The sequence below is a fragment of the Ascaphus truei genome, chromosome 6, assembly GCF_040206685.1.
Source record: "Ascaphus truei isolate aAscTru1 chromosome 6, aAscTru1.hap1, whole genome shotgun sequence".
Classification (NCBI taxonomy): Eukaryota; Metazoa; Chordata; class Amphibia; order Anura; family Ascaphidae; genus Ascaphus; species Ascaphus truei.
In genome coordinates this window covers 26,026,236-26,040,716 of record NC_134488.1, presented here as the reverse complement: position 1 = coordinate 26,040,716, position 14,481 = coordinate 26,026,236, and the positions used below count along the sequence as shown (strand labels likewise).

The 14,481-nt window shown below is 47.4% G+C and overlaps 1 protein-coding gene across 1 annotated transcript in view; it reads left to right on the top strand.

The window, feature by feature from the left end:
• The window catches only part of IFNLR1 (interferon lambda receptor 1), a 24,774-nt gene extending 17,927 nt beyond the window's left edge, over positions 1-6,847 (top strand). Inside the window, exons 5-7 of the mRNA XM_075603705.1 lie at positions 156-315; positions 694-824; positions 2,366-6,847. Coding sequence (XP_075459820.1) covers positions 156-315; positions 694-824; positions 2,366-3,109 — 1,035 coding nt within the window. The 3' untranslated portion in view covers positions 3,110-6,847. The remainder of the gene's footprint in view (positions 1-155; positions 316-693; positions 825-2,365) is intronic.
• Positions 6,848-14,481: the final 7,634 nt, after the last annotated feature.

The window sequence follows — 14,481 nt, the reverse complement described above, 5'->3', positions numbered from 1 at the left end:
TATTGCTGCATGTTATAACGTGTGCGTACACCTTTATATAGATACGCAATATGGGGAGGGGGGGGGGAGTTACAGCTTCTCCAGGCACCTCTCCCACTTCAAAGACCTCTGATTTTATTTTTGGAGTTTAAAGTATACCCTCCACTTGTCTCTAGAAGCGGCAGATCAACGACATTTTGGTCAACTCTGCAGTGACCATAAAAACCCCAGGACTCCACGGAAATTACTGCGTAGCGGCCAGGACCAAGTACACGGTGGACACAGTTAAAGAGAGCGCACATTCCAGGCCGGTTTGCCTGCTGATAGTTTACAAAGGTACAACATTAATACTGATACCCGACTACTGATTTGCTTTCAATACAAAGTTACCTGGGACACCGTACAGATTGGAGATGCTCCGTACACCTGGTTACTTGCGTTTTCAAGGCACCATCTTTGCCACTGGACCAGGAGTGGCCAACTCCGGTCCTCAAGAGCCACCAACAGGTCCGTTTTTAAGGATATCCCTGCTTCAGCGCAGGTGGCTCAGTCAACGACTGAGCCACCTGTGCTGAAGCAGGGATATCCTTCAAACCTGATCTGTTGGTGGCTCTTGAGGCCCAGACTTGGTCACTCCTGCATTAGACTAACATAGTCACCGTTTTGGTAACATTATCCTCAAATAGTCACCAGAGTTTCTTCTTTTTTTTTCAGATGAAGACCATGTCTGGGGGTTGGTAGTTGGGATCCCTTTTTCACTGCTCCTGTTCTTCTGTGGCTTCTATGTTATTTATTACCATCTCATGTGCAGGAGAGCGTATGAAACCAAGACACCAGAGGTGTTGGTACGTGTTCAAATATTCATCTGTCCTATAAATGAATTCGATGTGGGCTATGGCGTGCTATGCAGTGACGCTGCTTTTCTACACCGGGAAAACTCTGAGCCCCTTTCCCATGTGAATGGACAAGCAACGTCACAGCACATGGAACAAACTAGAACGGAGTGTTCTTGCTAGTAAACCGTGTGATAATCACATATACTCCACACACACATACTGCCGTAGCGTTGCATTATGACAGTAGCGCATCTATCGCCTTGGGAGAGTCCGTGACAGTATCGCCAACCTAACTGTGTCATCATAGGACTGTAGTTCATTAATGGTTTCTCAAGTCTACATCGTTCAGAGGCAATAGTGCAGTGAGCTGTTTAAAAAAGATCGTTATATGAAGCAGGCTCTGGAATTATGACCAGTCGGGTGTTCCCATCTATCTCTGTGTTGATAATCGGTAATGTAATTATTGGGCTAATTAAAAATAGGTGTGTATGTATATCTTTATATAGCACCATTAATGTACATAGCGCTTCACAGCAGTAATACACGTGACATAATCATATAAATAACAAATAATACAAATAACACATAATGGGAATAAGTGCTTCAGACATAAAAGTAACATTTAGGAAAAGGTGTTCCTGTCGCGAAGAGCTTACAATCTAATTGGTAGGAAGAAAGTACAGAGACAGTAGGGGGGCGTTCAGTTAAGTGCGTCTGTAGGGGGCCACAGTCGATGTATGAGGTGTAAAGTATCAGCCACTGAGCTACTTATATGCTTCGTTAAGGAGGTGTGTTTTAAGATGGGGCTTAAAGGTGGATAGAGAGGGTGCTAGTCGGGTACTGAGGGGAAGGGCATTCCAGAGGTGTGGGGCAGTCAGTGAGAAAGGTTTAAGGCGGGAGAGGGCTTTAGATACAAAGGGGGTAGAGAGAAGATATCCTTTAGCAGAACGTAAGAGTCGGGATGGTGCATAGCGAGAAATTAGGGCTGAGATGTAAGGAGGAGCAGGAGAGTGTAAAGCTTTAAATGTGAGGAGGAGAATTGAGTGCGAGATGCGGTATTTGATAGGAAGCCAGGAGAGGGATTACACTGCTTTTGGCCAGGACGGAAATACCTGTGGTTGAATGAATTATGTGTTTTATGAGCTTGTTTAAAGGGCCAGTTGCCCGTATCTGACAACAAAAAATTACAACACTTTGTAAGGAATGTAACTATTTGGCTTCCTTAATCAGATATAACCATGCTTACAGCAAATATTTGGCTGCTTTTATTTCTTTGAAATTAAACACATTAGTCTATCAAGTGTTCCCACCTGCCCTTATCCCAATAAAAGGAAGGGAAGAGAGTAGGGCAAACTCTTGTAGAACACCGTAACATCAAGTCTCTGCTCACCATATGAGCTTTTTTTTAAATGATTTAAAAATATGCCCAATTTTTGTGGGGAAAAAAGATGATATTATTTACCTGTTAAATATAGCCATTGGCCGGCCCCTTTAAACGTAACGATCTATTTCAAACCTTCAGCTGACCTTGTCTGTATTTTGTACCCTAGGATTTTTGTCAGTACAGAATTCCCAGAGCGATTTCAGTCCTCGAGTCTACAGACACGTTCTTGGAGAAATATCACACAATAACCATCGAACAAACAAGGGACCCGTCTGCTTCAGTCATCTCTCTGCTTACTACTGCAGATGGTAAAACCTCTAGTGGTTTTGGTTACACGGAGAAACGTTTAATGCAAGGAGAAACTGTAGATGGCTTGTCTAAAAATGGATCTACTATCGGATCCAAGCATCTATCCTCCATATTGGTAGACTTCAACGGTGATGCTTGTTCTTTATCTGACTTGAGCTGCGAAGATACTTCCGGACCAGTTATTCGACGATGTTTGTCGCTGAATGAAATCCAGAAGGAAGACTTCACCCTCGCGCTAATTCTGACAAATAAGACGGATGCGGAGACTGGATCAGCTGGTTCTGAGGTTTTGCAACCAGTGCAGCCAAGCGACTTATGGCACCGACCACCAACAGACCTATCTCTGGGCCAACCACCCAACGGTCTATGCGTGTTGCCTCCTAATGAGAGAGAAAATGTTTGCTTTGAGACATTGAAGATTACACACATTAGTGGCCAGGTGGCAAACTCTGACACAGACGGCTCAACGGAGCAATTAAGTGAGGACTTTACAGACGATGAAATGTCCGATCATTCTGACATTGACTTGAAAGACTTAAAGCCGCAGCAGAACTGGTGCACAGGTTACCAGCAGAGGGGTTATATGACTAGGGAATGCTGAGCATGTGGTTTGCCATTTCTAATGCACAAGCCGAAAATATACTCTAGATGTATGTATGTATATCTTTATATAGCGCGTGATGGGAGTATGCGCTTCAGACATAACAGTAACATTAGATAAAGGAGTCCCTGTCCCGAAGAGCTTACAATCTAAGTGGTAAGTAGAGAGAACGTACAGAGGCAGTAGGAAGGTGTTCTGGTAAGTGCGTCTGCAAGGGGCCACAGTCGATGTATGAGGTGTATAGTATCAGCCACGGAGCTAGATGGGAGGCTATAGGGGGCGGTTGGTGCATGAAGAAAAATGTGGTGGTGATGTATCTATTACCTCCATGTCCACTGATTGTAATGCAATAAGGCTTATAACATTGTAATCCTCAAGGACCATTAACTGTGCAGTTTTTAGCTGTACCCCAGCTTGAGCACAGGTGGTTCCGTCAAAATGATTGAGCCACCTGTGCTAATGAACGTGTACTTTTAGTGGTCCTTGAGCACCGGATTTGGGAACCTCTGCTATAAGGGATTGGGATCACAACCATTTCACTTGGCTTAGAACCCAGCCAATGCCGGTCACAAGCCCGGGTGAAAAATGAGAAGTGTTGGTGCCCGTGGCGACTACAACGTGGCCTCTACAACGCATGGCTCCCTATCTTGCAGAAGATGAAGCGATGTCGGTTACGGAGAATACCTACCTACCTACTTGGCTCAGGCACTTGAAACGCACATGGAAGGAACATGTTTTCACATTGGAAACAATAGAAAATGTATAACTTCTTCCGGTTAGGAAGCATTGAATAAAAGCCTCTGTGAGGCTCAGGGTTCATATTGGTTGAGGTCTAAGAGGGTCTTTGGATTAACTCTGTGTTGGAGAAGTTGCCTCACGTTGTATGTTGGTGTGTATGATTTTTGCTAATATGGAAACCCTTGTAAAACTTTTTAAAGCGTAAAATGCTGAAATGTGTGTAAGTAAACAATGTACGGCATTTTGGTGATCAATCACTGTAAAATGGTATGTACAGGTAGTCCTCATTATCCAACGTTTCACTTTACAACGAACGGCATATCCAACACTTTACAATGCAACCCTAAGGGCCGTTTTTCGACGCCTGAATGCGTTTCCAACGCTCACCGCCACTGATTAACATGGGACTCACATGACAACGGTTTCACTATCAGCGCTACTTCCAGAACGGATTCTGTTGGATAACCGAGGACTGCCTGTACAAGAAGATTGTAGCTTTCAACACTGCCATGGAATGTGTGTATGACAGTCACATGTATTGAAATTCACATGCTTTGAAGTGGGAAAACCAGTTTGAATGTGTTCTCCACTGCTTGTAAGGTCATTCAATGGGTCACCCTGTGTCTTAGACACCAGAGATTAGATTCTGCACTGTACTAAGTTAAGAAAAATATTATTGGTTTGCATAAGCATTTCGTTTTTTGTTTTTTTTATAATATACCAGGTTTGTTTAGCAAAACAGCCTTCACCCTCAGGAGAAGGTTCTCCGGAGCATAGAGAGGTGTGGCAGTGTAACGAATATCATTGTGACATTGGCTATATATCGGCCACTGGCACCCAATATCAGGGAACCAAGTACCCTCCATGTGGGGTTTAGGTTCTAATACATTGTATATGGAACCATAAAAAGCTTATTGGCGGTGCGTTTAAGTTCACAGATGCCTAAAGGCCATGATTATACAAAAACCGCCAGCGGCGTCGCGTGCGGCTCAAAAACAACATGCAGAAATCCTATTAAGGTAAACTTAACTCGCGCGACGCCTGGAATTGCTGGGGGAGCAGACATCAGAATTTGTTCTTGGCAGGCGACGGCTGCGTCACATGAGCAGTTAAGCCAATGAGGGCGAACCGCTCACGACCACGCCTCCCTGTCTCTGCCGGCTGCCTCCTGCCTGCAGTTCACCTTGCCGCTTTGCCGGATCGCAGCGGTGACGTCACCGCATCGCACTGCCTCCCAGCAGCTCCTGATATAATCGTAGCCTTAGCTTAGGCTCTCCGGAGCATAAAGTGATATAGCTTAAATCCATTTGCGCTTTGTAGGATTATTTGCACTTCAACCATTGTGGACACGACCTAACAACCTCTAGGCCACACAGAGATTGTAGGCAGCACATACGCAGAAGAAGAGGTTGTAAGGCCTCCGCTGTGGCAAGCGGAAGCGTCCGCTAACGCGCTCCTCAGCGCACGCTCGCCTGCAGCAGGGGAGATTTCCTGTCCTGCAGGCAGAGGCGACAGGGAGGCGTATCGGAGGGCGCAGCCGTGACATCATGGATCTGGATCACCCTCATTGGGCGAACCGCTCACGTGGCCCGTGGGAAATACAAACTTGTTTTTTGCGCAAAGCGCCAGTCTCCCCATAGTGCTTGTGCACGCGTGCACTATACGCAAATGTCTTGGCATCCTAGTGTTTGTTTTCGGCGCGAGCTACATAGCTCGCGCCGTCTCCTGCACTATGGACGTAGCCTAAGCCATGCTTGCCTCATCGTGCATGCGCAGAAGCCCATAATCATCTTCCCCTCTGCATGTGCTGTAACGGCGTGGCCGGCGCTCTGCGCACGCGCAGGATCCCAGAACTCAGACACAACTTCCATGCTCAGCCGCCTTGACCCCTTCCTATGCCTGGCCCACACCAAACTCTCTGCTGCACAGGTGGGCCCACTCCCAATGCTATACAGAGTCACACACACACACACACAAACACAGTCACAAGGAATTCACAGTTAATATAAATATAGAAGTGCAAATAACTAAAACGGGGTGTGCCGCGCACACACGTTCTATGTCAAACTTCTGCGTTTTCTCACTGAAATTGTGTTTTGATTTTAAATAAAAACATCACAAATACAATTTCTGTGACAAAACCGTGACAGAAGACAAAGAAGTTTCACTTAAAATGCGCGTGTTCAGAACACACACCCCGTTTAAAAAAATAATGACAGTACATGTATTTATAATATGTAGATAACACGTATAGTGACCATTCTTTAATTATAGCAATGCTGGCTACCAGTTGATATTTTTTCATGACGCGTGACACCTACGACATAATATCCGCGCTCAATATTGCCCAAGCTCTGATGCAATTTCCCCGATCTGACAGTTTCCGGTGATGTAAGGACATACTTCAGAAGTGCAGGTCACTGTCATTGATATGTCTGGCAATTGTTAAATATTTAGGTCACGAATATTGTTGTATAGAAAATATTTATGCTCCCTATTCCAGGCGGCCTGCGAATGTTTCGTTCTATTGTTACATTGTTACCTGCATTAAACGGGAAAGGTATGTAACAAGGGAACATTGCTGTTTGCTGAAAGTGTAGTAATTGTACTTAATTTGCTTACCTGCTGAAGATGTTTCCAGAGGTGGAGTCCCGCGCGATGATCTACCTATAATAAGGTTACATAGCAAAATATATTACTTTAAGGTGCAATAGTTGATGGTGTGTGTGATGGTGTAATCTTATGAAGACATTGATAAACGTGACGTGTTATTATTGTATGTGATCATTACAGAAGTATCAAGTGATGCTTATTTGATACTTCATACGTGCATAACATTTCATAAGAAGTTATAAGCACTGTGATTTAATAGCATGAGTAATCTGTATGTGCGACTTGTGTATTGTGAAGTATGCACAGCTGTCATTCAGAAACTGTGTTACATGTGTATATTATTCTCAAAGTATGGGACTAGTGAACAATATTATGAATTGCATTTGGATACTGTAAGTAGCATATTTTGGGCTTACCTGGGGGAGACTGGCTCAGGGACGAGTTTGGGCAGGTGAAGTACGCATGGATGAACCTACAGGTATAATAAGGTTACATGACACAACATATCACTGTAAGGTTTACAATGTAATGGGGTGTGTGATGCTTTCGCAGGTTGACATATATAACGGTATAAGTGCAGGCGCTGGAATGTGCAGGGCCTCAGGCAGCTTTCCTGGGGACCAGGATGGTACGTGGCACTGTGCCAGTGCTGGTAACAGCATCACTGTTTTGCCATTTTAATAATAATAATAATAATAACAGCATGTTCTTGTATAGCGCTGCTAGCTTTACGTAGCGCTTTACAGAGACATTTTGCAGGCACAGGTCTCTGCCCCGTGGAGCTTACACTCTATGATTTTGGTGCCTGAGGCACAGCGAGATAAAGTGACTTGCTCAAGGTCACAAGGAGCTGACACCAGGAATTTGAACCAGGCTCCCCTGCTTCACACTCAGTGCCAGTTAGTGTCTTTACTCACTGAGCCACTCACTTGAAACCTACAGTGCCCCAAATGATGTGGTAGCAGACTACTATTTTATTTATCAAACAATATTTTCTTCATCAGAAAATCTAAGGCAACGTAGCAGCTGCTTCCCAGCCATGGGCAGGTTGAGGAGACTGTAACATTGCCTCTCCTGGGACTTGCTTCTGTGCCCTGTTTCCATCACTGCCCCTCCCATGGCCTTCTGACCTGTCCCACTCCTTCCCCTCCTCCCCCCACCTCCTACCCTGGCTTTTTCTTACACTCACCTGCGTACCAGCCATTCTACTCTCCTCTTCATCACCCAGCTTGACTCCTCACACTCCCTAATTCCTCTCTGTGCCTCACACTCACACCAGCAGTCCCTCCACTCCTCAGCCCATCACTACACACTCCCTCCACGCCTCATTCCTCCTCCGCCCACCATCACTCGTCAAACTCCCTCTACTCCTTCGCTTACCATCACTCCTCACACTCCCTTCGCTCCTCACTCCTCACAGCCCCTCCGCTTCTCACTCCTCACAGTCCCTTCACTCCTCACTCCTCTGCCCACCATCACTCCTCACTCTCCCTACACTCCTCCGCCCACCATCACTCCTCACGCCCCCTTCGCTCCTCACTCCTCCACCAACCATCACTTCTCACAGTCCCTCCACTCCTCTGCTCCTCACTCCTCCTTCACCCACATCACTCCTCACACTCCCTGCACTCCTCACTCATCCACCCTTCTCACAGTCCCTCACTCCTCCTTCACCCAGCATCACTCCCTGCGCTCCTCACTTGGCCTCACTCTCCCACCAGTCACTCCACTCCCACTCAGGATGTATTCACTACATTTCGGACTGGCACTCCAGAGACAACATGACATTGGGACTACATCATGCCCGAAGATCTTTGATTTTCCTGCTTTGATCGCATGCTGCATTCTCACGGAGCGCAGGACGCAAGCTGCCCAGCAGTGAAATGGACAGCTCTTGTTCCTGAAAAATGGCCACCGCAGTCACATAACCGCACTGTGCCAGAGAGATCGTAGCACTCAGGTACCCTGACACCTTCGACACTTGAATGGTTTATTCAGGGCCGGCTTCTAGTTTTGCTAGGCTCGCCATGCATTATCACGTTGTAATGGCAACGGATGGAACTTGCAAAAAGGGGGCCTGGAGTTGAGGGCAGGGTGGCCGCAGGCGGAGGGTTGGGTCAAAGACTTGTTACTCAATGTTACTCATTAGTTAGCTTGCTGTAGTTTGCTCCAATGAGCATTGTGGCTATGCCCTGACAAAGTGTCGCACGTGACATGAAACGCGTAGGCGAGCCATTTGCATGATGGGTACGAAGGTGATGATGCTGTAGACCAGGGGTGGGGAACGTCCGGGCCGCATAAGGCCCGCGAAATGATTTGGTGCGGCCCTGCCCTTTATATTTTAAAAAAAAAATAATTTAAAAAAAAAAAAATGGCAGCGATTCAGCATGAGCAGAGTGTGTGTGTGTGTGAGAGCGGGTCTGAGTGTGGGTCTGAGTCTGAGAGTGGGTCTGAGTCTGAGAGTGGGTCTGAGTCTGAGAGTGGGTCTGAGTCTGAGAGTGGGTCTGAGTCTGAGAGTGGGTCTGAGTCTGAGAGTGGGTCTGAGTCTGTCTGAGAGTGGGTCTGAGTCTGATTTCCCTCCCCCCTGCCGTGTGTGTGTGTGTGTGTGTGTACACGTGTGTAGACACCAACCCGCAGTCAGTCATAGTCACCCACCACCCAAGAGTCAGTCAGTCACCCAAAGAGAAGCAGTTTCATCCATCACATTAGTGGTGAGTTCATTAAATGTTTCACCAAATACAGCAGGCTAATTTTTAAGTTGATAATTTTGGATGGCCCTCGAATGATTTTATAAATATCAAAATGGCCCTTGGCAGAAAAAAGGTTCCCCACCCCTGCTGTAGACCCAGCGCTGCTTACACGAGTGCAGGGAAGACTTCAAGTGGATGCCGGTCTGGAACTTCCCCTCGGCACTTACCATCTGCGATCCGGAGGAGAGGGGGCTTCATAGACTACGGAGTTGCTGCTGTGGTTGTTGCCTGCCTGGTGTACTTGGATCATTAAGATCCATATTTTATTGTAAGTCTTTGTACTTTTTTATGCCCTTATAAAATACTTATGCTTTAAAAACATATATGGATTCCTTTCCTCTCTTTTTTTGCGCCCCCATCCGTCTGTCTCCCTTTCTACCAACATGAAAACTTCATTAGCTGTAAACCCTTTTTTGCTGATTTTATCTGAATGGACCCATCCCATCCACTGGGCAGAAAACACGACAGTGCGGGAAATAACACTGTGCTGTCAGCTGGTCCTAATCTGACCCGTGTGTGTTACTGAAGGAAGACGTTGTACTGTAGTTAAAAATCATCTGGTACAGAGTCCAATTTTGGACTGCAGCTATTGCTAGAGTAACCGGGCTGAAGCAAAACGAAATGCTAGGTCAGGAGTGGCCAACTCCAGTCCTCAGGGGCCACCAACAGGTCAGGTATTAGGGATATCCCTGCTTCAGCACAGGTGGCTCAACTGATTAAAGCAGCAATTATATATATATATATATATACAGGCACACCCCGCATTAACGTACGCAATGGGACCGGAGCATGTACGTAAAGCGAAAATGTACTTAAAGTGAAGCACTACCTTTTTTCCCACTTATTGATGCATGTACTGTACTGCAATCGTCATATACGTGCATAACTGATGTAAATAACGCATGTGTAACAGGCTCTATAGTCTCCCCGCTTGCGCACAGCTTCGGTACAGGTAGGGATTCGGTATTGCTGTTCATGACGTGCTGTCAGGCGCATGCGCGAGCTGGCGTTTGCCTTTTGGGCGATATGTACTTACTCGCGAGTGTACTTAAAGTGAGTGTCCTTAAAGCGGGGTATGTCTGTATATATATATATATATATATAATATATATATATATATATATATATATATATATATATAATGTGTTTACCCTATGTGAAACGTGGGCTCCCCAGGAGGTGTACAACGGGACTCCAAGCTAAGCTGACCCCCCTGATTCCTGAGATATTTAATTTAGAAACGTCCTTAAAGAATTCTTGTCTGGGAGAAACAATATGGCCATGGCTGCCTGGCAATTAATAGGAAGCCGGGACATCATCCTAACATGAGACTGCAGCCTCTGCCTGGGCGACCCCGCATTTATTTTACTTTTTTCCCTGCAAGTATCGGCAAATTTTTAAAGAAAAATAATATCTCCGCAATTTGGGGGTCCCTGGAGCTTTGAGTATAACAGTTCAGATCTGTGGGACCCCTGCTCCATACAAAGAAACCATTTGGGGTGGAATTGCTGTGTTAATGATATTGTGATGTTGATCGGTGTTAGCTGCTTCTTTAATTATTAATATGATCGTTTATTTGTAAAAGCACCAACATATTCCGCGGTGCGGTACAAAGAGTACAGAGTTATATTTTTATATATATATATTTACAAGTGAGGACTGGCACGCACCAACAGATACAGAAGATAATGAGAGCCCTGCTCGTGAGAGCTTACACCCGCCTAGAGGGAATGAGGGACAATGTTTTAACAAGAAGGTGAGGTGGCTGCTCATTGTGGGGTAGGGTGTGGATCAGGTTGTAATATGGCCCAGTGTGACAGCTGAACCCATTAAGAGGTTTTTTTTTTTGGGGGGGGGGGGGGAGATGTGGAGATTGGGACCAGCTGTGTGGCTGGACCAATGAGGTTGGAGGGGGAGGGGAGTTGGATGTTAGAGGTATGGTGCGTAGGCTTCCTTCTAAAGGTGCGTTGTCGGAGTTTTTTTAAACATCTCAAAACTGGGGGAAAGTCTGCTGGTACGTGGTAGGGAATTCCAGCGATAGGGGGCAGCACGGGAGACGTCTTGCGGGAGTGGGAGAAGGTAATAAGGTGGGAGGAGGGGCTGATGTCATGGGCAGAACGTAGGGGGCATTTAGGTATATATTTGGGGGCGAGGGCTGAGATATAAGGGGGGAAGCATTTGTAAGTCATTCATAGGGTTTTAAATGTAATTCTAGAGGCTATGGGAAGCTGGTGTAGGGATATGCGTAGTGGAGCAGTAGAAGTGGAGCGGTGAGTGAGGTACAGGATATGGGAAGCTGGTGTAGGGATATGCGTAGTGGAGCAGTAGAAGTGGAGTGGTGAGTGAGGTACAGGATATGGGAAGCTGGTGTAGGGATATGCGTAGTGGAGCAGTAGAAGTGGAGCGGTGAGTGAGGTACAGGATATGGGAAGCTGGTGTAGGGATATGCGTAGTGGAGCAGTAGAAGTGGAGCGGTGAGTGAGGTACAGGATATGGGAAGCTGGTGTAGGGATATGCGTAGTGGAGCAGTAGAAGTGGAGCGGTGAGTGAGGTACAGGATATGGGAAGCTGGTGTAGGGATATGCGTAGTGGAGCAGTAGAAGTGGAGCGGTGAGTGAGGTACAGGATATGGGAAGCTGGTGTAGGGATATGCGTAGTGGAGCAATAGAAGTGGAGCGGTGAGTGAGGTACAGGATATGGGAAGCTGGTGTAGGGATATGCATAGTGGAGCAGTAGAAGTGGAGCGGTGAGTGAGGTACAGGATATGGGAAGCTGGTGTAGGGATATGCGTAGTGGAGCAGTAGAAGTGGAGCGGTGAGTGAGGTACAGGATATGGGAAGCTGGTGTAAGGATATGCGTAGTGGAGCAGTAGAAGTGGAGCGGTGAGTGAGGTACAGGATATGGGAAGCTGGTGTAGGGATATGCGTAGTGGAGCAGTAGAAGTGGAGCGGTGAGTGAGGTACAGGATATGGGAAGCTGGTGTAGGGATATGCGTAGTGGAGCAGTAGAAGTGGAGCGGTGAGAGGTACAGGATATGGGAAGCTGGTGTAGGGATATGCGTAGTGGAGCAGTAGAAGTGGAGCGGTGAGTGAGGTACAGGATATGGGAAGCTGGTGTAGGGATATGCGTAGTGGAGCAGTAGAAGTGGAGCGGTGAGTGAGGTGCAGGATATGGGAAGCTGGTGTAGGGATATGCGTAGTGGAGCAGTAGAAGTGGAGCGGTGAGAGGTACAGGATATGGGAAGCTGGTGTAGGGATATGCGTAGTGGAGCAGTAGAAGTGGAGCGGTGAGAGGTACAGGATATGGGAAGCTGGTGTAGGGATATGCGTAGTGGAGCAGTAGAAATGGAGCGGTGAGTGAGGTACAGGATATGGGAAGCTGGTGTAGGGATATGTGTAGTGGAGCAGTAGAAGTGGAGCGGTGAGTGAGGTACAGGATACGGGAAGCTGGTGTAGGGATATGCGTAGTGGAGCAGTAGAAGTGGAGCGGTGAGTGAGGTACAGGATATGGGAAGCTGGTGTAGGGATATGCGTAGTGGAACAGTAGAAGTGGAGCGGTGAGTGAGGTACAGGATATGGGAAGCTGGTGTAGGGATATGCGTAGTGGAGCAGTAGAAGTGGAGCGGTGAGCGAGGTACAGGATATGGGAAGCTGGTGTAGGGAGGTGCATAGTGGAGCAGTAGAAGTGGAGCGGTGAGTGAGGTACAGGATATGGGAAGCTGGTGTAGGGATATGCGTAGTGGAGCAGTAGAAGTGGAGCGGTGAGTGAGGTACAGGATATGGGAAGCTGGTGTAGGGATATGCGTAGTGGAGCAGTAGAAGTGGAGCGGTGAGAGGTACAGGATATGGGAAGCTGGTGTAGGGATATGCGTAGTGGAGCAGTAGAAGTGGAGCGGTGAGAGGTACAGGATATGGGAAGCTGGTGTAGGGATATGCGTAGTGGAGCAGTAGAAGTGGAGCGGTGAGTGAGGTACAGGATATGGGAAGCTGGTGTAGGGATATGCGTAGTGGAGCAGTAGAAGTGGAGCGGTGAGTGAGGTGCAGGATATGGGAAGCTGGTGTAGGGATATGCGTAGTGGAGCAGTAGAAGTGGAGCGGTGAGAGGTACAGGATATGGGAAGCTGGTGTAGGGATATGCGTAGTGGAGCAGTAGAAGTGGAGCAGTGAGTGAGGTACAGGATATGGGAAGCTGGTGTAGGGATATGCGTAGTGGAGCAGTAGAAGTGGAGCGGTGAGTGAGGTACAGGATATGGGAAGCTGGTGTAGGGATATGCGTAGTGGAGCAGTAGAAGTGGAGCGGTGAGTGAGGTACAGGATATGGGAAGCTGGTGTAGGGATATGCGTAGTGGAGCAGTAGAAGTGGAGCGGTGAGAGGTACAGGATATGGGAAGCTGGTGTAGGGATATGCGTAGTGGAGCAGTAGAAGTGGAGCGGTGAGTGAGGTGCAGGATATGGGAAGCTGGTGTAGGGATATGCGTAGTGGAGCAGTAGAAGTGGAGCGGTGAGAGGTACAGGATATGGGAAGCTGGTGTAGGGATATGCGTAGTGGAGCAGTAGAAGTGGAGCGGTGAGAGGTACAGGATATGGGAAGCTGGTGTAGGGATATGCGTAGTGGAGCAGTAGAAGTGGAGCGGTGAGTGAGGTACAGGATATAGGAAGCTGGTGTTGGGATATGCGTAGTGGAGCAGTAGAAGTGGAGCGGTGAGTGAGGTGCAGGATATGGGAAGCTGGTGTAGGGATATGCGTAGTGGAGCAGTAGAAATGGAGCGGTGAGTGAGGTACAGGATATGGGAAGCTGGTGTAGGGATATGTGTAGTGGAGCAGTAGAAGTGGAGCGGTGAGTGAGGTACAGGATACGGGAAGCTGGTGTAGGGATATGCGTAGTGGAGCAGTAGAAGTGGAGCGGTGAGTGAGGTACAGGATATGGGAAGCTGGTGTAGGGATATGCGTAGTGGAGCAGTAGAAGTGGAGCGGTGAGTGAGGTACAGGATATGGGAAGCTGGTGTAGGGATATGCGTAGTGGAACAGTAGAAGTGGAGCGGTGAGTGAGGTACAGGATATGGGAAGCTGGTGTAGGGATATGCGTAGTGGAGCAGTAGAAGTGGAGCGGTGAGTGAGGTGCAGGATATGGGAAGCTGGTGTAGGGATATGCATAGTGGAGCGGTGAGTGAGGTACAGGATTTGGGAAGCTGGTGTAGGGATATGCGTAGTGGAGCAGTAGAAGTGGAGCGGTGAGTGAGGTACAGGATATGGGAAGCTGGTGTAGGGATAT